The 21,700-nt window shown below is 44.5% G+C and overlaps 1 protein-coding gene across 1 annotated transcript in view; it reads left to right on the forward strand.

Moving 5' to 3' along the window:
• Kif13a (kinesin family member 13A) overlaps positions 1-21,700 on the forward strand; it is a 187,964-nt gene that overhangs the window by 102,834 nt on the left and 63,430 nt on the right. Inside the window, 7 exon segments of the mRNA XM_052727207.1 lie at positions 3,739-3,831; positions 5,331-5,511; positions 9,054-9,141; positions 10,607-10,741; positions 11,818-11,930; positions 20,598-20,709; positions 21,350-21,562. Of these exon segments, the coding sequence (XP_052583167.1) occupies positions 3,739-3,831; positions 5,331-5,511; positions 9,054-9,141; positions 10,607-10,741; positions 11,818-11,930; positions 20,598-20,709; positions 21,350-21,562 (935 nt within the window).

Genomic DNA, 21,700 nt, shown 5'->3' on the forward strand with positions numbered 1-21,700 from the left:
GGACACATTCAAGCCCTCCACTTGCTTGTTGTTTGAGCAAACCTAACAGAAAGCCACTTGAGGGGAAAAGTGTTTATTTTGGTTAGCATTTTGGAGGACTGCCTCCCATCATGGTGGCAGGAGGTATGGGGGCGCTGGTCACATTGTGTCTGAGGTCAGGGAGCTGATAGAAATGAGCACTGTGCACAGCTTGCTTTCTTTTTACTCAGCCCAGGAGATGGTGCTGCCCACACTCAAGGTGGGTCTTTCCTCCTCAGCTAAACTTCTGGAAATACCCTTATAGGCATGCCCAGAGGTGTTTCCATGGTAACTCTAAATCCAGTCAAATTAACAATGAAGATAAATCAATATAGTATTCTTGTTTTGTTTTGTTTCCCCCGTGTCAGAAGAATTGAAGTTGGGAGTTATGGCCAGGTAGCTAGAACTTCTGTCCTGCCTGTCTCCCACCCCTTCCTAGGGTTGGTTAATGATCACAGAAGAGCAGACAGGATTGGTGTGGTCAGCTGCTTGGGCTGAGAAAGCTTTGGAGTAGGCTTGAGTCTGGCCAAGGACCACAGGCAGTTCTAGCAAGCCTGAGCATAGCTGACTTACTCTACATCCTCCCTAGGCCAAGCTCAGCTCCAGACTAAGACCTGCCCTGCCCTTTGAAATGAAGCCCAGAGTGCATATAGAATAAGGGGGGTCCTATGAAAAAAGTAGGAGCAGATCCTGGTGTATATGAAGGGAGCCCAAGAGCCCTGGGGCAGACTGTGACTTAAGACCAGGTTCTAGAGTGTATCATACTGGCAGCACCTTCCTGTTGGAGGGCTTGTGCACACGTACTTCACAACACACTGTGTGTTTAGAAAAGGCTATTACAATTCTATTTGCTTTAAAAATCTCTGTGTTCTCCCAACATGTTTTGAGTACGCTGTATACTAAACAGTAGGTGTTAGAAATGGAAAAGAAGTAAGACAATGTACACTTGGAATCTTTTTTCTGACTCATTTTGCCAACTTTGACATCCCACCTTCTCTTTCTCACTGTGGGTGTCTCATGCATTATGATGTATATGACACTTTATGTTGTATATAACTACTGTGACATGGCTTTCCCTATTCAATATTGCTTCTTAATATTACAATTGTTGACAGGAAGTATTTTTTTAAATTTTTCAATGTATTCTTTTTCATTCTGAAATGTGTACATTTAAGACATCCACTCCCATACTAATAATGGGTATTTAACTTGACTGCAGTTTATAGCATGGTAAACAATGTGCCAGACCATCCAGGGACATGTGGGGGAGCGTGTCACTCAGATAGAGGTTCACCGTGGGGCGGAGTGGAGGCTTACTCCCTTCCAATGTCAGGTTTTCCTTCAGAATGGCCACTTGTAATGATTCTCCCAGCAGTGGTTTATAAATGATGTCTTTCTCTACAACTCAGCAATATTGACGTTGCCAGAATTTCACTCTTTGGCAGCTTAGTGGTCGAATCGTCAGCTTTTATCCCGTGTTGACAGTCTTTGAGGAGTTTTGTCCTGCAATCTTGACGTTCAGCAAGGCAGTGCTAAAATCCTATCCAACTTCCCATGAAAAGGAAATACACAACCAGTAATAGCTTGCAGTTTGTTATTTTTGAATATGAGGAGATTTTCAAATATACTGAAAGACAAAATGATTAAACTGACTCATTCTTTCAACAAATATTTATTAAGCATTTTATACAAGGCACTAGGATTACATCTGACATCAGGGTGCTCTCATGCCAGGGCTGGAAATAGTCCCTAAATCAGTAGTGCCTGTAGATGCTGTAAGAGTGAATGTTCTGGAAACCATAGGAATGTGGAGTAAGGAAGTATAATGTAATTCTCTTAATTGTTGGGAAGTCAACGTGAGGAAGGTACATGCCATCTTGACTGTTTAATAAACGTGCTGTAATACACTCTGTCCCACTCCACCTTAGTGCGGTTCATGGGAGAAGCCCTAGGAGCTGGGCTATGGCAAGGATTAATGAGAGAGAACTTGTCTTTGTCCTCATGTGAGAACACAGATGAAGTTGACCTGTGAATCTACTAATGGCAGCCTCTTAGTTCCTTTTCCTGTTGCTCTGATACAGTCCCCTGGTCAAACCTGTTTGGGGAAGCAAGGTTTCTCCCGGCTCCCAATTCCAGAGGAACTCCATCATAGCAGGGAGAGCATGGCAGCAGGGGCGTGAGACCCCAGACCACATCTTGCTGGCAGTTGGGAAGGAGAGAGCAATGAGTGGTTATGCTTACCTCGCTTTCCCCGTTTTATTTGGTCCAGGATGAACACCAGCTCATGGGATGCTACTGCCCACAATTAAGGTCTGCCCCATGTTAACTTAATCTAGACAGTCCCTCAGAGGCATGCCCAGTGACTTGCTATCTAGGGGATTGTAGATCCTGTCATATTGACTGACAATCGGTATTAACCATCACTCACACCCACTGGTGAGCAGTTTCTCAGCAGTTGATTGTACAAACACTGCACGATGAAGAAGTGGACATAGGAAATGTATGCCATGGTTCTCACTAGTTGGAAACTGAGTCCAGATGGGGAGACAAGACAGTTCCTATTGAATAACATTTAGATGGAATATCTAAGCAGAGGAAATGAAGTTTGACAGCGCTTTTATCCAGCCTGCTAACAAGGAGTGGAAACTTTAAGCCCAGAGTAATGTCAAAGAGGACGCAGTATGGAATCATGACTTTAGCCAGATATTTAGCTATAATTTAGGAGCAAAACTGATATTGCGAGCCAGGTGTGGTTGATGAGGTAACGAGTCATGTGGAAAAATGAGGATTAAAAAATATGGGTTAGGAGCCGGGCGGTGGTGGCGCACACCTTTAATCCCAGCACTCGGGAGGCAGAGGCAGGAGGATCTCTGTGAGTTCGAGGCCAGCCTGGTCTACAAAGTGAGTTCCAGGAAAGGTGCAAAACTACAGAGAAACCCTGTCTCGAAAAACCAAAAATATATATATATATATATATATGGGTTAGGGGTTGGGGATTTAGCTCAGAGGTAGAGCGCTTGCCTAGCAAGCACAAGGCCCTGGGTTCGGTCCTCAGCCTGATGTCCCAGCTACTGAGCAGGCTGGGGTAGGAGGGTTACTGGGACTTGTGAGTTTGAGATCAACCTGGGCAACATAGCAAGACCCTATCTGCATGAAGCTGCATTTGTTCAGCTCTTACATGTAGCTGTATAGTAAGCTTTGCGTATACCTTTAAATTTTAAGAGGAGGGGATGAGAGAAGGTTGTACTAATACATCTCTTAGAGGGCTGGAGAGATGACTCAACTGTTAGGACCACTTGCTGCTCTTGCAGAAGACCCAGGTTCGGTTCCCAGAACCCACATGGTGACTCACAACTGTCTGTAACTTCAGTTCCAGGGGATCCAACGCCCTCTTCTGGCCTCTGAGGGCACTGCACATGTGGTATACATACATATATGCAAGCTAAATGTTCATACACATAAAATAAATCTCTTTAAAAAAAACCCACACATCTCAACACAAATCACCCTTTTTTAATTTTCCTTTTAAATATCTGTTTGGGATCTGGGTAAACTGTTCAGCAGTGAAGAGTACTTGCTCCTCTTAAGACGATACATCACTTGGCTCACAAGTACGTGAAACTCCAGCTTCAGGGAGCTGGATCCCCTCTTCTGGCTTGTGTAGGTACCCACACATGCACATCATACTAATAAATCTTAAATGTTTGTCTTCTTTTCTAGGTCAAGAAGTCGTTTTCAAGTGCCTCGGGGAAGGAATTCTTGAGAAAGCCTTTCAGGGATACAATGCTTGTATTTTTGCATATGGCCAGACAGGTAAGATGTTGCCTTTATTGCAGTTGATGATGTGAAACAAGTGTTTGAAAGGATGTAGGTCAGTGGATGAGTGCTTGCCTAACACATGCAAAATCCTAGATTTAATCCCTAGCACTTAATAAATAAATTAATTAATTAATTAATTAATTAATGTTTCCTTCTCTTTGTTTTTTGGTTTGTTTGTGGTAGTAGGGATTGAATCCAGGACCTCCTGTGTGCCAAGCATGAATTGTGTTCCACTGAGCTACATCCATACCTTAAATATAATTTCCTAACATTTGAAAGGCAGGGGGAACTTGAGAAACCCAGAAAAATTCTCCTGATGTTTTGGACTGAACTGACTCATGCAATCAAAAGTACCCCGCTTTTTGAAAATGCACCATTTCTGGTAATTGCCTGATTTCAGTGTTAATGAGTGTAGCTAGTTCCAAACCATTAAGTGTCATTTTCCTAAATTATAGTTTTAACCCACATTTGAACTGGAAAGCTAATCACCAGTTTCTCAGTGTAAATGTTTTAGTAGAATCAATACAAAAATTTTTAGAAACCTCCCCCACTACTGAGACTTCCACATGGCTACAGAAATGATGTTGGGTCCTAATGAGGCAGGTGGAGCAATTGGTCACAATGGGCAGATCCAAAATGCAGTTGTGATCCAGCTATTATCACTCTGAGCTGTTGCTCTTTCAAAGTGGAAATAAATAATAATTCTTAATAATGCATCCTCCTACTGCATCACACTATAGCTACAAGACTCCAGAAAGAGAATGCAGATAACGTAGTATGTGATAAGTGCAACCGTGACATCCTGTTCATGTTGCTTAGTGTACAGCTTGGATTTTGTTGTGTGTGCAATGTTGGATCCCCATAAACCTTTATCCAGAACTAAGAAAATCGCTCATCTTTAGAAGGCTTGCCTTATAGGCTTGTGGGCTTCACATTAATCACCAGAACCCATGTAGAAAAGCTGGGCATGATGGCATGCACTTATAATCCAGAGGCAGCGGCAGATAGATTTCTAGAGTTTGATGGCCAGTCAGTCTTGTTGTGTGCCTGGCAAGCTCTGGGGCCAGAGAGAGACCTTGCCTCAAATAACAAGGATGACAGAAAAGGAATGACACCCAAAGTTGACCTCTGCTCTCAACACGCATGGGCACTTGTGCACACATTCGTATACACACAGCACTTTCCATACTACCTCGTGGAAGGTGGGACTTTATCAGGCTTGCTCTCCAAGGGTCCATTGATACTGGTTGCATTCCTAGGCACCCATTCATACCTAATGGATCATACCAACCTTTTGAAAATAGACCAGAGGTTCTAATGCAAAGGAGAAAAGAGTAACTGAGTAAACGTTCAGGGATCTGGGTTTGAGGTCAAACTAACTCCATTTTTTTTCTGTATGGCTTTTGGGTGTTGAACAAAAGCACCTTGTGTTACTGAAGCATTCAGCTTGCTTTTTCTCCTACCCTTCCATCTCTCTGCTCGCTCTTTTCCAGGCTCCGGAAAGTCCTTCTCTATGATGGGCCATGCTGAGCAGCTGGGCCTTATCCCAAGGCTCTGCTGTGCTCTGTTTAAAAGGATCTCCCTGGAGCAAAATGAGTCACAAACCTTTAAAGTCGAAGTATCATATATGGAAATTTATAATGAGAAGGTCCGGGACCTCTTGGACCCCAAAGGGTAAGTGGGTGCTTGAAATAAAGCTTGAAAATCGATAGAATAGAGTTAAATGATATTAAAATTAAAATTGCAAGGGTGTGTACATATTTGAGCCATTGGTCACTGCTGATGTCAGTTCATGTATTGAAGTGAGGAGCTTCCCAAAACTTTTCACTGTGACAGTTGTATGCATTTTTATCCTAAACTGCGTGTAAAGTTACTCACATCGCCGTGTCAAAAGATTTTTTTTTTACTACTGGTATTATTTTGTCACCAGGGACAATTCACTAAAATTAAGTTACAGGAGCTGGAGAGATGGTTCAGTGGTTAAGAGCACTGGCTGCTCTTCCAGATGACCCGGGTTCCAGTCCCAGCACCCACAAGGTGGCTAATAATTGTCTATAATTCCAATCCCAAGGGATCTCTTGCCCTTTTCTGGCATCTGTGAGTACTGCACATATATGATGCATAGACATGCATTCAGGAGAAACACTCATATACATAAGATAAATAAAATGAAATAAATATGAATTATAGATTTGAGTGATGTGGTGCATGCCTATAATCCCAGCACTCAGAGGCTGAAGCAGGAGGATTACTGCCTGTTTGAGGCTGTCATGGGCTGCATAGTGAGTTCCAGGCCAGAGTTATGTAGTGAAACCCTGTCTCAAAGAAACAACAGAAAATTGTGCTACTGATTACACATTGGTCTTTGCGTTCATAATGGAAACCGGCAACTCTGAGTTGGAAATAAAGCGGTAGGAGGGTTGCAGCTACCACTCCTTCCCTGGTTATGTGTTGGGAGCATGCAAGGAGCTCTTTGAGAGTCTTGACTGGCTTGAGCTCCCACACCCATTCTAAAGAATTTAGGAGACGCCGTGGAACCCCGGCATCTGCATCTTTCAAAAACTAGGTGATGCTGGCTATGGTAGCGCACGCCTTTAATGACAGCACTGGGGAGGCAGAGGCAGGCAGGTCTCTGAGTTTGGAGCCAGCCTGGTCTATAGAGCAAGTTTTAGGACAGCCAGGGCTACACAGAGAGACCGTGTTTTGAAAAATCTAAGCAAACAAAACAAAACAAAAAACTAGGTGATTAAAAACCAGATGAGTTTGATTCCAGGCAAAAGTTTGCTTTGATTTAAAAGTAATAGATTGTTGGGAAAAAATATAGAAAGGGCATATGTGTCTTATGAACTATAAGAAGTGAAGCTGACATTTAATCATACCACTCAAAAATAACCTTAGTTAACGCCTGAGGGTGTCCCCCTGCTGTGTTTCAGATCTGTGCCATGTGTGGATATGTTCCCATCCTCAAGTATTTCACAAATGGCAGTCCAGTGTCCTGACTTTCCTATGTAACCTGATGACCACATCCCCATATTAAATACGTTTCGGTTGTTTTAGCAGCTCTGTGATCTCTAATATTCCTGCCCACTTCCCACTCCTGTGGTCCCTAATGAACGTAAGAGTTTTAACAATAATATTATAGACATCAAGAATGTCCTCCGGTCATCAAAAAGGTTGTGTTTACTTGAGAGAGTCACTAACAGCTTATACACAAGAACGTTTGTGAGGTAGAAAGAATAACAAAATCAACCTCTGCCTACTGATCACTTGTCTTAGAAAATGGAACCTGACCAGGAATTCTTAATCTTCCTATATGTCCCCCTAGACCCCTACTCTTTTCCCCACTGGTCCCCAAGGTAACTGCTGTTAGGAATTTTATATGTACCATTCTCTTTCTCTTCCGTAGCCTTTATCCATGATTTTGTACAATTTTAACTTTGTACAATTTTGTACAATTTTAACCGCACCAGCATATATTCATTTCATTCATTTTTCTATATGGGACAATAATGTGATAGTTTTTATTACTGTTTAATATCCATTGCATGATCAAACACAGTTTGTCCCTTTTCTCGTCACTTGCGTGGCGTCACATTTCCTCGGGACAGTGCTGCTCTGAGCCTCCATACGCAGGCCTCCTGGCACATAAATACAGGAGTTTCTAGAGGATTCATCTGCAGATAGGACTGTGAGTCACAAGATAAGGAGGCACCTGTTTCATTAAATAGAGCACCAGCAGTGTGCAGGAATTCCAGATATCAGCGTAGGGCCCCTTGATAGTATGCTAGGTGACTCCTTACTGTTGAGCTGCAGACCAGCGTCTGGTTGGTAAGGAGAATGAGCCACCGCTGGGCTGTATACTTGACAGTAGCTATCTTGAAGATCAGATTGGTTGGTCTCTGAGTCCAGCAGAGTTGCTATAGTTACCCCGAATTCTCATCCTTAAAAGTGAGATTAAAAGGGATAGCTGAAAAATGCTTCAGAAACTTTGCCAAGACTTTCAGAAGCACCAGGGATTTCCCACATCTGAGAGACGCCAAGCATTAACTCTTTGAAAGACGATTAAATACCCCATGCCATAAAAAAGATGGCACCTACAATACAGGAAAAATCTAATAGCTTCAAGTTTTAAATCTCATTTGTCTGATAAACGTCTCAAATGGATCCCAAATCAGAGGTAGCCATTTAAAATTCTCAAGAGCCCTAAAGGGGCAGTGAGATGGCTCATGGGATTTGTGCTGGGCCCAACGATGTGAATTTGTTCCCAGGGTCCCATGTGGTAAAAGGCGAGAACCTACTTTTCTCTGACATCCATATGTATACCATCTCAGACACATGAGTGCCCACACAGACAGATGACACACGCATGCACACACGCATGCACACATTAATTAGAGCTCCAAAATTGCCATCAGCAGAGCCAGTTCAAATATCAGACATCAGTGGCTCTAATTGTGTTATTACCTGACTTTCTGTATAAAATTGCCAACATATGGCCAACATAAATCAGCGAAACTTGAAAAAGTAAATGAAAGTTTAAAATATTTTATTATTGTTCAGTATTTACCCAAACATTTTAGGGGACTGGAGAGATGGCTCAGAGGTTAAGAGCACTGGCTGTTCTTCCAGAGGTCCTGAGTTCAATTCCCAGCAACCACATGGTGGCTCACAACCATCTATAATGAGATCTGATGCCTTCTTCTGGCCTGCAGACATTCATGCAGGCAGATCACTGTGTACATAATAAATAAATAAATCTTTTTTAAAAAAAATTTAACCTTAAGAGAGAGAAAAAAACATGAAGCTGGGTGGGTGGGGAGAAGTTGGGGAGGGGAAAGAATATAATCAAAGTGTTTTATTTAGAATTCTCAAGAGGATAAATAAAGACATTATCAAAAAGAATTTAAGATGTTCTTGATGAAGAATGTACGGGCTTATTTATCTCCTCACACAGGGGAGCCCAGCCTAGGTTTAGCTGCTCTGACTTTTCTTGGGATGAGAGAGAGAGACATTTTAAAATAGTATCGATGTTTGAAATCAGAGTTGAATGCGTTTCTCACATTGCTGTTTTGTTAGTCCATGTAAAGTGGCTATCAGAATACCTTCTAATGACTAAAAACCCTTTTGAAACTGTAATCTGAATTTCCAAATGCTTAGGAGAAGGCAAAGCTTCCAGGTGTGTAAGATCATTCAGTCTGATTCTTCTCCCCCTCCAGGAGCAGGCAGTCTCTTAAAGTCCGAGAACACAAAGTCTTGGGGCCATATGTAGATGGTCTGTCACAGCTGGCTGTCACCAGCTTTGAGGTAAGAGTCAGAGTTGGGGTTTTTTTTTCTGTTTGTTTGTTTGTTTGTTTGTTTAAGCGTCATTAAAGAAGAAAAGGCAGTAAGTCAGAATAGGCGATGCTGAGCCTGTTTTTGTATGGATATGCGATGGCATACTGATGCCATTCACAATCTCAGGGTACAGACCAGCACACCCAGGGAGACAAGTCCTTCAGTCACACTTCTAGATGCCTGTTGTAAAGAGTTCACAGTGAGGCCACAACGTCCAGTGACCTCAGGATGCTGAGTGTTTCCCTCTTGCCTCTGTTGAAACATCTCCCCAAGGTGGTCATTGACATCCTTCTGAAGAAATCTGGTAGTCTGTGCAGTATTTGGTAGTTAACTAATCCACTTCTTGTAGGCAGACCCTGCTTTGATTTCTAATACTCTTCATTCTGCTGGCTCCTGCTTTTCTGAATCATTCCTTTACCCAAGAATTGATCTGTGTTCCTCCCTGTCCTTGACTTTCATACCCAGACGTAATGCTCTGCTGTTATTTCTATAGTCATTACCCTGGACGTCTTACCGCACAAATTTCTAGTTCTTTTGCTGAAGAATGCTGATGAATAAGAGAATGAATAAATGAACAAGCCCCTATATTTGCTTACAATATATAAGAGACGTAGGAGACCCATTATCATCTGAGACTTAGTAAAGCAAGATGAAGATAGGATCAGCATCCAGCTATTTAAACAAAAACATATTGTATTTCTCACTTTAGATTTGGACTTATTCATTTAAATGCACTGAGGTTCTGATGAGAATAAACAGCCTTTCTGACTCAAAGGTGCCCAGTCAGCACTTTGACTAAGCCCGTTTTCCAGCTAATGGTGATGGAGCTGAGAGTCTGTCATCGTGTCACTTATTACTCACAGCCAGGAAACTCATCTGCACCTGAGTGCTGCCTCTCCCTAGATACGGGGAATCTTAGATGACCTCCGTGAACGTCAGCGTCTTGGTGTGCGGAGAGTTTCTTCCATAGCATTCGTTCAGCAAATGTTTCCTAAGAGCCCACGGGCTCCAGGTGTGTACTAGGAATGAGGCTACAAAGATAACAGAGAAGTTCCCTGCTCTTGCAAAGCCAGTTGTCCACAGAGGGAGGCAGATAGCAGGGGACAGGCAGCCATACCTGGTGACAGGTATAGGAGAGTTGGAATTAAATGAGGTAACTACTGTTCTTGAGTGTGTGCAGTGCTCAGTAAGTATCTGCTCTTCTGGAATGTACGAAGGAGCGAGTGGGATGTTAGCAGGGCAAGAAGTGAGCTAGGGCAGAGAAGGAGGAAGGCTCTGTGTGGGGAGGAGGCACAAGCCGTGCTGTGTGGAAAAGAGGCTGGCTCTTTCTGTGGAAGGGGATGGCAGAGGCATGGGATCATACTGAGCACACCCCTGGGGTGCAGGGTGTACCTCTGTGTTTTCTCATAGTGGCTTTCTTGGTCTTTGCCTTTAGGACATCGAGTCATTGATGTCTGAGGGAAATAAGTCTCGGACGGTCGCTGCAACCAACATGAATGAAGAGAGCAGCCGCTCCCATGCTGTGTTCAACATCATCATCACACAGACGCTGTATGACCTGCAGTCTGGGGTGAGGGACAAGGCAGAACCTTTCGAGGTTGGGGAGCTCAGAGTGTAAACAGGGGACGTGTTTCACAATTGGGTTCCGAGCCTGAGAACTGTGTGTTATCATCTTACCATTTGTGTTACTTAATTCACCTAAGTTTTTAGGCCTTCCTTTCATACTGGTGTTTTTTTTAATTGGCGTTTTTAGGGCTGGGTATATAGTTCAGTTGGTAGAGTACTTGCCTAGCATGCACGAAGCCCTGGGATTGATTATCCAGTGCTGCATAAAACCTAGAAGTTCAAGGCCATCCTCCACTTCTTGAGACTCTGTCTGAAAAAAAAAAATGGATTTTGTGTGTAAATATCCTAACTAGCATGAAGACATCTCCATACACTTTTAAATATGTGTTCTTTCTTACTAAAATTTCCCTAAAAATGATCAAGTGCACTTCATGGCTACTGTGGGGTGCTAAAAAAAAACTACAACATTCAGTCTAAAGCCCACATCTCAAAAAGGTAGAATTTGACCCGAATGCAAAGGAACTTCATGTGTTCGTGTTTCTTCCAAGGAGCATAAAACCTCTAACTTCTGACTGTCCTGGAAGTCTGGAAACTTTCTCCCCAGCTGCGGAGCAGAATGTTAGATTTCTGCGCTGTGTTAAACTTCACTTAGGGGCTCAGAAGATGGCTTGGTGGGTAAAGCCCATGCCACACAAACAAGGGGGCCAGAGTTTGGATCCCCGTAACCCACGTCAAGTCAAATGTGGTGGCGTACATCTGTAATCCCAGCACTCCTATAATGATGTGAGAGGAGAGAGCAGAGGTGGGAGAATCCCAGAAGCCTGTGGACCAGCAAGCCTGGACCACTGAGGCTAACAGGGGCGAGCCTGCTTCAGCAAGGTGGGATACACGTGTGCCATCACAAACATGCAAAGTCAAAAGATTTAAAGTTTGCTTTCCTAGGAAGGGATTTGCTGGCCGACACAACTGTGATTAGTGTGCTGAGCGCTTTGTGGTGTTGTGGATCGCGGTGTTGATCCATATGTCAATATCCAGGTGGCTTCCCTCCATGGCTGTTTCTCTCTTATTTCCTGCCATTAGAACTCGGGGGAGAAAGTCAGTAAGGTGAGCCTGGTAGACCTGGCAGGGAGCGAGAGAGTGTCGAAGACAGGAGCTGCGGGCGAGCGGCTGAAAGAAGGCAGCAACATTAACAAGTAAGGTGACTGGAGCGACTGGGGTGGCTTTGGGTCTGTTTGCTTTGAGTTTGGGGGACTCGTTGCCTGATGAGGATCCAGTGGTTCTAATGCAAGCTGGCTTAAAGTTTGTAGCTTTGGTAAGCCAGATGGACAAACGACAGTCTGCCATCGTTCCAGTGCGTGACATGTATTGAAGTAAAGTCACGTGGTACAGCCCAGCCACCCCCCTGCCAAGTGGTACAATGCCTGTGTGTATCATCATGTGGGCAGCTCAGGTTAGCTGTAGTAGTCCTTACTCTTATTGTCTCTCTGATTGTAACTGGCTAAAGTGACTGAAGGGGGCGGGGGTGTCAGTAGATGTGGGCTCACAGTTAACAGGCCATCATGGTGCAAAGCATGGGGACAGCAGTAGTCAGTCCCCTGGCTGTGGCAATGGGAGCTGGCTCTCTTCAGGATGGGTGAATCAGGAAGCAAAGAGTGAACCAGAGGCAGAACACTGTCATAAATTCCCCAGGAGTCCACCTTCTAAAGCTTCCACAACCTCCCAACACAGCACCACTGGTTGGGGACCAAATGTGCAAGCACATTCAAGCCCTCATAGGGGTTCAGCTCAGGATCTTTCAGGTTTTCTGGGACAATGTGTAGTCTGAATCTGTACCTCCAGGCTGAGTAGATGATGGCAACCCACAGCTCACTAGAGGGACGCATCCAATACTTGACAGTGTGCTGGGCTGTTAAGCTGGGATGATGGTTGGGGCAGGTGTGTTCACTGTGTTCTTGACTCAGCATTTCTGACTGAGGATAGCTCTTTTTCTGGGTTTTTGTTTTGTTTGTTTTGTGTTTTGTTTTTTGTTTTGTTTTGTTTTCAAAGACAGGATTTCTTTATATAACAGTTCTGACTGTCCTGGAACTCTCTCTATAGACCAGGCTGGCCTCAAACTCACAGAGATCCACCTGCCTCTGCCTCTGCTGGGATTAAAGGCATGAGCCACCACCACTACCTGGCCCAACTGAGGATAGCTTTATCTGGAGCTAGCCTCATTGGAAGTCAGGGAGGACCTGCAATACAGTGTTGGGTAAACCTCAAGCCACAGTGTTGTAGGGCAGATCATGTCACAGAAAAGCCTGCCTTAGAGTCCTTTGTAAGGCTGATGCTGTCTACGTATGAGTGATGTAGATGAGTCTAACGGTTACTGAGTAAATACCACCCTGGAGTCTCCGTGTGTGTGTGTGTGTGTGTGTGTGTGTGTGTGTGTGTGTGTGTGTGTGTGTGTGTGTTGCTTTGCAAAGTCTGAGAAAAAGCATAGTGGTGGGAGACGGGTTGGAGTTTTCTAGAGAAACAAGGAACCTAGGAAGGAAGGACTCTGTCTGCAGGATCCTGATAGCTCCTGAATACAAGAGGAAGTCTCTTTGCTCTCCAGATTGAGAGGGAAGAGGTTTTTGTGTCCAAAAGTATGTTCAAGGACCAGGCTGCCCAAGGTTCATCCTGCATCCACTACTTAATAGATGTGTGTATCCTGGGCAAACGACTTTAGCCAGTCTGCCCCACTTTCCTCATCTGAAAAGGGGAGGTTGAAGAGCAGCTGCTTCCTCAGATTGCCGAAAATGAACCGCTGTCATGTGTTTAGAACAATGCCTGGTGTGTGGTTTGTACCGAATAAACACTAACTACGTCAGTACTGATTTTCTAATTAGCATAATTGCTATCATTATTCCAAATCCTACAGAAAATAGTTTATGGTTGTTACCTCTTTGTGTTGATTAGTTGTAATTTGAGGTCTTGTCTTGAACAGAAGATGACAAGCGGAAATATATTCAGGAGCATGTTTGCGCAGCTTGGCATTTTAACATCAAAAAGTGATATGTGAGGCATCATCCCCATTATCAGATGAAACAGCTGCACATGCTGGGAAAGTCTCTCCTTTTTAGGGGGTTCGCCTCCCAGTCATCCTATCTGGGGCTCTGACAAGGAGGGGCTTTGTTATGTTCCATGATGAGGCATCGCAGGAGGCTGGGATGGACCTGCAGCTCTTCTTCCTAAGAGCCCAGAAAAGAGTGAGAAAACAGACAGGAGCAGGATTGTGTGTGTGTGTGTGTGTGTGTGTGTGTGTGTGTGTGTGTGTGTGTGTGTGTATGCAGGTGACCTGGAAGGGTCCCCTGGAAGTTGAAATTATAGGCAGTTGTGAGCCACTGTGTGGGTGCTGGGAATCCAACCCTGCTCCTCTAGTGGAGCAGCCGATGTCTTGACCTCTGAGTCCTCTCTTCAGTCCTAACCCACCCTCAGCATTGTAAGATGGAGTGTGTGTCTTCCTCTGGCTGATGAGCAAACCCAGGCAGACAGCAGTCAAGTAGTAAACCTGAGGTCACTGACCCCAAAGTGTGCTTCCTGGGGTTGACTGTGGGAAAGCTGTATGTTGTTTGCCTAGAAAAGTCTGATTCTTAGGTTCTAGCAAGAATATGGGTGATTCTCCCTCACATTTGGATACTAAGTTGTTTAGAAATCCTGACTGGATTGCCCCAGGGCCATGTGGTAACATAGTCTAGATCCCCTAGCAGCCTTTGTAGAATGACCTATGAGTTCTGCTAGCATCCTACCCTTCCTAACTTGCACACCAAGGTCCTGACCGATGGCGTGTGTAGGCCTTCCTGCTGCTGTGTGAGGTGGAACCTCTGTTCTCAGTGTTGTCTGTAGCTTTCCTTTTGTACAGGGCACAGAACTGGTCATTTTGTGTCTGTTGATACAAAATAAACAGGTGGTTTAAAGACTCATAAACTGATGTGCGGAAATCTTGTCAAATGAAAGTCCATCAAACATGAGTTATGCGTGGACTCTGTGCCATCCCTACAGTGGGTGCTGGGAATGCAAAAGGACTTGACACACTGTGATCGTCAGAATAATACCAAATAGCTCCACACTGTCAATTCCAAAACCTGTGTGTATGGTACAAGGCAAAGGGATTTGGCAGGTGTAATTAGGGTCGGATCTTTGGGATGTAGAGATTATCCAGGCAGACCCTATGTGTCAAAGGCTGCTTAGAAATGAAAGAGGGATGCAGGTGAGCCTGAGACCCAGCAAGGGTAACGAGAGATGTGACTTTGTCTCTGCTTGAAGATGGAGGAAGGAACCATGAGTCAGGAATGAGGGTGGCCTGTAGAAGGTAGGAGAAAGTAGAGCATGGAGGCTCCCTAGAGCCTCCCCCAAGGAATGCAGACCCAGCAACACCTTGGCTTTAGTCCAGTGGTAGGCAGTCTGGGTTTCTGACCTCCAGAGCTGTAAGATTATAAAGCTGTGTGGATTTAAGGCATGACATCTACGGTAATATGTGACAACAGGACAGTGACCTTTGAGGGAACCTCTGGGTCAGGAGAGAAAGAGCATCGCCACCCCAGAAGCAGAAGGCACAGGGGTTTTCTTGACTAGGCCAAATCAAGATCACTCCACTCTCGTGATGTAGCCTCCAGATTATTGCTCTAGACTGTTTCTGCTTCAATCGTCTCTATTTACTCACATCATGGATGTCTTCATATTTATTATAGAGACTGTCCAAGATCCCTCCAGGGGTCCTCTAGTGTATAAAGTAACAAATACAAAATTCTGAAAGACTCTGAATTTCAAGACACACATGCACTCCAGAATCTCAGATGAGAGATACAAACTTGAACTTTGCAGACCCATTTTAGCAAGTGTGTGATGATTAGGCGCTGATTAGAACACGGGCTAAGTACGTTGCATCCTTGGCCTTGAGAGAAAGAGCGGGAATAGCTTTGGAGCTGATGTGTTGGTACATAGATTGCCATAGAAACATGTGAAGAACAGTGAGAAGCCAGGAGAGGTGAATGACAGTAGGGTGGTGGTGGGGTCAAAATGGACTTCCCAGAGGAGACCCTGCTCTGTGGCCTTCTCTCAGTTTCCTGCTCTGTAAAACGTGACTAAGGAAGCTGTCAGACATGCATACTGACTGTGAACACTCAGCCAGCGGTTTTTCGTAAGGTGCTTAGTACAATGGCTGGCACACAGGAAGCTGAGCGTGTGCTAACAATGTTTAATAAGATGAAACTGTTCATAGTCCCACAAATGGCTTTCTAAGCCTGATGATCAGTGACCAGCCGGATGCTAAAGCTAAAGAAATCGCTGATGTGCTTCCTAAATGCGCTCTCAGCCTCCCGGCCGAGCTTCTTCACACACAGCATTAATAATCCTCTTAAGCGAGCCTGTCAGCAGCTTCACGGGGACTTCAGCATCTAACAGGCTGCAGATTCAGGAGCTTCACCTCTCCCAAAGCTCTTAAGTGCTTTAAAGTTTGAAGAATCAAGCCACCAAAAGCAGCATGTGGCTGCCCTGCCCAGGAATGAGCGGGATGTAGTTCATCTGTAGACATTATTCCCAAGGATCCAGGGTGAGAAGTTGTTCATCAGAATGCCAGCCTACAACTCCACCTGTCTGAGAGAGTGGGATGGAGAAGCCATTTCCCCACCGCTGGACTCTGGCTGCCTCAGTTTCTCTACAAACTGATTTAGTTCCTAAGGCTCCTAGACTCCATCCATGGTTCCCTCACCTTCTCTCAGCCTTGGCCACTCCCTAGAAGACAGTAGTAGCCACTTTAGGCATACTATTCCTAGTCTGGTCTCCATCTCTTCTGTTGTGGTAAAGTCACCCTAGTTACTCAGGAGGCTAGGGTAGAAAGACACAAGTTCAAGGCTTGTGGGGACTGCAGAGTAAGTTCAGAGCTAGCCTGGACAACTCAGGGAGATCCTGTCTTAGAAGAAAAAAGAAAAAAGGCTCACCATGTGCAAGGCCCCCAGTTCTGCCAAAATAATTGATAATAATAATAATAATAATAAATAATTGATAATAATAATAAAAAGTGTCTATTAGCATTTCCAAAATTGTGTTCCACTCAAGAGATACTCAAATATATTACTTGTATGATTAGGTCATACAACTTTTTATAACGTACAAGCTTAATAGCAGTCTTTTCATTTTTCCCTCTTGGATCCTTTTCCTGGTTTGTTTTGTTATGGGAGAGCTTGAGCCACAAGCGGCTGCCCAGGAGTTTGGGCCTTTTCCTCACTGCCTGTCCTCTTAATGACTCCTCAGAATGACTGTTGCATAGTTGTTGTTGTTTGTTTTTTTTTCTCTTTTGGTAGCCCTCCACCCAGTTCCCAAATAAATCACTCATGGAAGCTTATTCTTACTTTTTTTTTTTGGTTTTCTGAGACAGGGTTTCTCCATGTAGTTTTGGTGCCTGGCCTGGATCTCACTCTGTAGACCAGGCTGGCCTCGAACTCACAGAGATCCACCTGGTTCTGCCTCCCGAGTGCTTATTCTTACTTATAAATGCCCAGCCTTAGCTTGGCTTGTTTCTAGCCAGCTTTTTTTTCCTTTTTTATTAAAAAATTTTCTATTCATTTTACATACCAACCACAGATCCCCTCCCCTCCCTCCTCCCAACCCTCAGCTTTCCCTCCCACCCCACCCCCATTTCCACCTCCTCCAAGGCGAGGCCTTCTGTGGGGAATCAGCAGAACCTGATACACTCAGCTGAGGCAAGTCCAAGCCCCTCCCCCTGGACCAAGGCTGTGTAAGGTCTCCCACCATAGGCAGTGGGCTCCAAAAAGCCCACTCATGCCCTAGGGATTAATCCTGATCCCACTGCCTGGGGGGCCCTTAAGCAGTTCAAGCTACATAACTGTCTCTCCTATGCAGCGGGCCTAGTCCAGTCCCATGGATGCTCCACAGCTGTTGGTCCACAGTTCATGAGTTCCTACTAGTTTGGTTTGGTCGTCTCTGTACGTTTCCCCATCATGGTCTTGATGCCCCTTGCTCATAGAATCCCTCTTCTCTCTCTTCAGCTGGACTCCTGGAGCTCAGCCTGGTGCTTTAGCCAGCTTTTCTTAACTTTAATTATCCCTTATACTTTTTTCCTCTGGCCTTTTTCCTTTTCTTACTTCTGTAATCTTACTTTTACTCTGTGGTTTGCTGTGTAGCTGGGTGACTGGCCCCTGGAGTCCTCCTCCTTCTCTGGCTACTTCCTCCCAGATTTCTCCTTTTTATCCTCTCCGCCTGCCAGCCCTGCCTGTCCTTTCTCCTGCCTCGCTATTGGCCTGTTCAGCTCTTTATTAGACCATCAGGTGTTTTAGACAGGCAGAGTAACACAGCTTCACGGAGTTAAACAAATGCAACAGAAACAAAAGTAACACACCTGAAAATAATATTCTACAACACGTAGTCCATGTTGAGTTCCTTGGCTGATTCCCATGTAGTTTGAAAGGATTGGCTTCCGTGATGGCTCTCAGTTGGTCACTATCAACTTCAAAGTGGACAGTGTGAGTGGAACCTGGCATCAGGGAAGGTGTGAGCAGCTACCTCTTCTCTCATTCCTCTGGCCTTCCCGCTCACAGGCAGATTCTTGGGATAACTGTTCAACTTCTAGAGGGCTCTTCATCTTCAAGGCCCTTGTTTCCTTTGCAAAGCTTTTGAAAACTTTCTTTTTATTTATTCTTTGTGTCTTTGACATCATGCATCTCAATCTCATTCATCTCCCCGCCCCTCATACCCACCCTCTGCCCTTGCAACTCCCTCCCCCAGTAAAATAAAATGTAAGAGAAAAAAAGGGAAAATCTCCTTATGGAAGCTGTGGTGTGACACAGTGAGTCATCTTTGTAAAAGTTACGACCTACCATTGCACTTAGCTCCTTAGCAGTTCCTGGGCCAGATGCTCTGTTGATGCTGCGTGCTGTCTCTACCGCCGTTCTACTCATTTTGAGCTTGTATAAGAAAATCCTCCAATTTGCTTTTTGTCTAACACCATTTCCAAAGTATAAAATAAGTATAAAATTAATAGCAAGAAATAAGTAATCAGAGAAGAAGAAATACCCATTAAAATGATGAATAACATAAATACATTCCCTAAGAATGTATTCCATATCAAACACCAAATTTCAACAATGCAGAAATCTACTTGCTAGGGACAAATTCCAGTGATTAAAGTTTTAAGGTATAGCAAGAAGAAAAAAATGAAATCACAACTCAGAGTCTTCCCTTCATCCATTATATTTCCTACAGCAACCTTTATTCTGCTTTTGGTCCAAAAATCTTTTTTTTAATTTATGCGTCTGCATCTCTGTCTGTGTCTGTGCACGGTCCTGTGTGTGCAGTTGCCCACAGAGGCCAGGAGAGGGCTTGGTTGTGAGTCTCGGCTGGTGGTGCTGGGGATCTGGTGGTGCTGGGGATTCTTTGCAGGAGCAGCAAGTGCTTAGCCATCACGTGATCTCTGGAGCCCCTATTTGTTTCCTTTTGGACCCCAGCTTCTCCATTATTGTGTATTAGGTGGGTTTTAGTTCTTCCTCCTGTAAGTAGCAAGGTTTGAGGGGAGACTGTGGGTGGAACTCAAGAAGGACAAACAGCTCATGAGGCCCTCATTCATCCCCCAGTGCCACCAAAAACTCAATGGAAGCAAAGCCAGGGCTGTTTATACATGCTGTCCCAACCTAAGGTTCTTCCTTCCTCTGTAGCCAGCCCTTCCCACTTCCCTGTCCTGCTCAAGAGCTGGTAAAGAGATCTAAAGATTAGGAGTTTCCTGACCAAAGACTAGGAGACAGGTAGAATTAAAAAGAGCTCTAGAATAAGTGTTCAACCTCTGACATTGAGGAGCAACTGTTGCCCCTTACCCTGTCCCCAGCGCTGCCTTTGGCTGCCAGCTTGAGACAGTGCTCGTTCAAACCACCACATGAGTTAAACACCAAAGCATTGCCCGTGTTTCTCAGAAAGCAGCTTGTATCAGATCGCCAGGAAAGCTCGTCAGATGCAGTGGTTGAGTCCTGCTGGAGTCCACCCTCTAGCAGCTTGTGGTGGGCCCTGAGAGTCTGCATTTCTGACACATTCCCAAAGATGGTGATGGTTGAGGTCTCAGGAGTGTGCTTTGCTAATGATGAGCCTAGACAGCTGATTGTGGATATCCTTGGATATTGTCAACTGCAAGGAGTCATAATTGTGTGTGTGTGTGTGTGTGTGTGTGTGTGTGTGTGTGTGTGTGTGTGTGTGTGTGAGAGAGAGAGAGAGAGAGAGAGAGAGAGAGAGAGAGAGAGAGAGAGAGAGAGAGAGAGAGAGAGACCCTGAGAGACCGTTGTCTGGTTTAGTAGTTCTGAGAGGCTTCTGCAATTGTCTTAAGAGTCTTTGAGTATTATGCATGTGCCTCTGAGTAGTCAAGTCTGAAAGTGAAGCCTGGCGCTGTGCTCTGCTTGCACAAGTCTTCGCCTTCGTGAAACTATGTTAAGCCTACACTGAATCACGTCACCAGCATTAAACACTAAGTTATGGGAAGGGGTGGGGGAGGGTCCTGCAAGGTGCAAAAGCAGAGGCCAGAGTGGTCCAAATTTGACCTGAAGATTAAGTAACCCAGACTTCAATATTTGGAGTGAATTATTACTTCCTAGTATGATTTTATAATTGCATGTACATTTTATAAATTCTGCAATTAAGCATAATATTTTCTTATAGAAATTCTAATTCATTATTTTAGGCTAATGGGTTACTTTTCTTCTTTGTTCTTGGCTTCGGGGAAAATTATTGGAGACATAACGGACTGTCGACTGTTTGTGTATTTTATTCTCATTTTCTAGAAAGATGGTTATTTTATAAAAACAAACATCCCACAAAGCTTAATTTCATTCCTCTTGTGGCAGATCACTTACAACGCTGGGGTTGGTTATATCATCACTCGCTGACCAGGCTGCTGGAAAAGGCAAAAACAAATTTGTGCCTTACCGAGATTCAGTCCTCACTTGGCTTCTTAAGGTAATTTGTTGACCTGGGATTTGTTTTTATTGAAACCTTGCTGTTCCCGATGTGAAAGAAGTGTGCAGAGCTACCAAAGTACACACAGTACTGTCGTCCTAATTCTTCGTGATGCACAAAGAACACAGTTTTTAGGGGATAGCTAAGCAGGTAAGATCATTTGCTTGAGTATGCATGAGTACCTGAGTTCAAATCCCCAGCACCCATGTGAAAAGTTGAGTGTGGAGATGGGTGGAGCTTGTTGACCAACCAGCCTAGCTTAAACAGCTGGCTTCTAGTTCAGTGAGAGACAAGTAAAAGTGACAGAGAAAGACAGCTGACATCTTCCTCTTTCCTCTTCATGTACATGCCCACGTGCACGCACTTGTACACTCATGTGCCACACAACAGCATACATACACAAATTAACTCTACTTAATATTTTTATTCTGTTACAGTGTCCTTTGTCAGATACTATTTATTGATACAAATATAGACAGACCACGTGTCTCTTTTTATAAAATTATGTGCAACGTATTAACACACTTTCACCTTGCATTCTTTTTTGCATGAACAACAAAGTCACATGTGGATATTTCCTCTTTTACCACATCTGTCATGAAGTGGTCTTCAACAAGGTGCTATCTGAAATTCTTTACAGGACAATTTAGGAGGGAACAGCCAGACCTCTATGATCGCCACCATCAGCCCAGCCGCGGACAACTACGAGGAGACACTGTCCACACTGAGATATGCAGATCGAGCCAAGAGGATCGTGAACCACGCTGTAGTGAACGAGGACCCCAATGCCAAAGTCATCCGAGAGCTGCGAGAGGAAGTGGAGAAGCTGAAAGAGCAGCTCTCGCAGGCTGAGGTAACATCAGTCTGCCGTGCCCTGTTCCTGAAGTCCCTTGACTTGGGTGTCTGATGGGTGAGGGCACGCCGGCTTACAGCCCTAGGTTATATCTGTGTGACTCAACCTTTCAGTGTGTGCTGGCATCTGCTCTGGGCT

The sequence above is a fragment of the Peromyscus californicus genome, unplaced genomic scaffold (genome assembly GCF_007827085.1).
Source record: "Peromyscus californicus insignis strain IS unplaced genomic scaffold, ASM782708v3 Scaffold_8__1_contigs__length_139910024, whole genome shotgun sequence".
Classification (NCBI taxonomy): domain Eukaryota; kingdom Metazoa; phylum Chordata; class Mammalia; order Rodentia; family Cricetidae; genus Peromyscus; species Peromyscus californicus.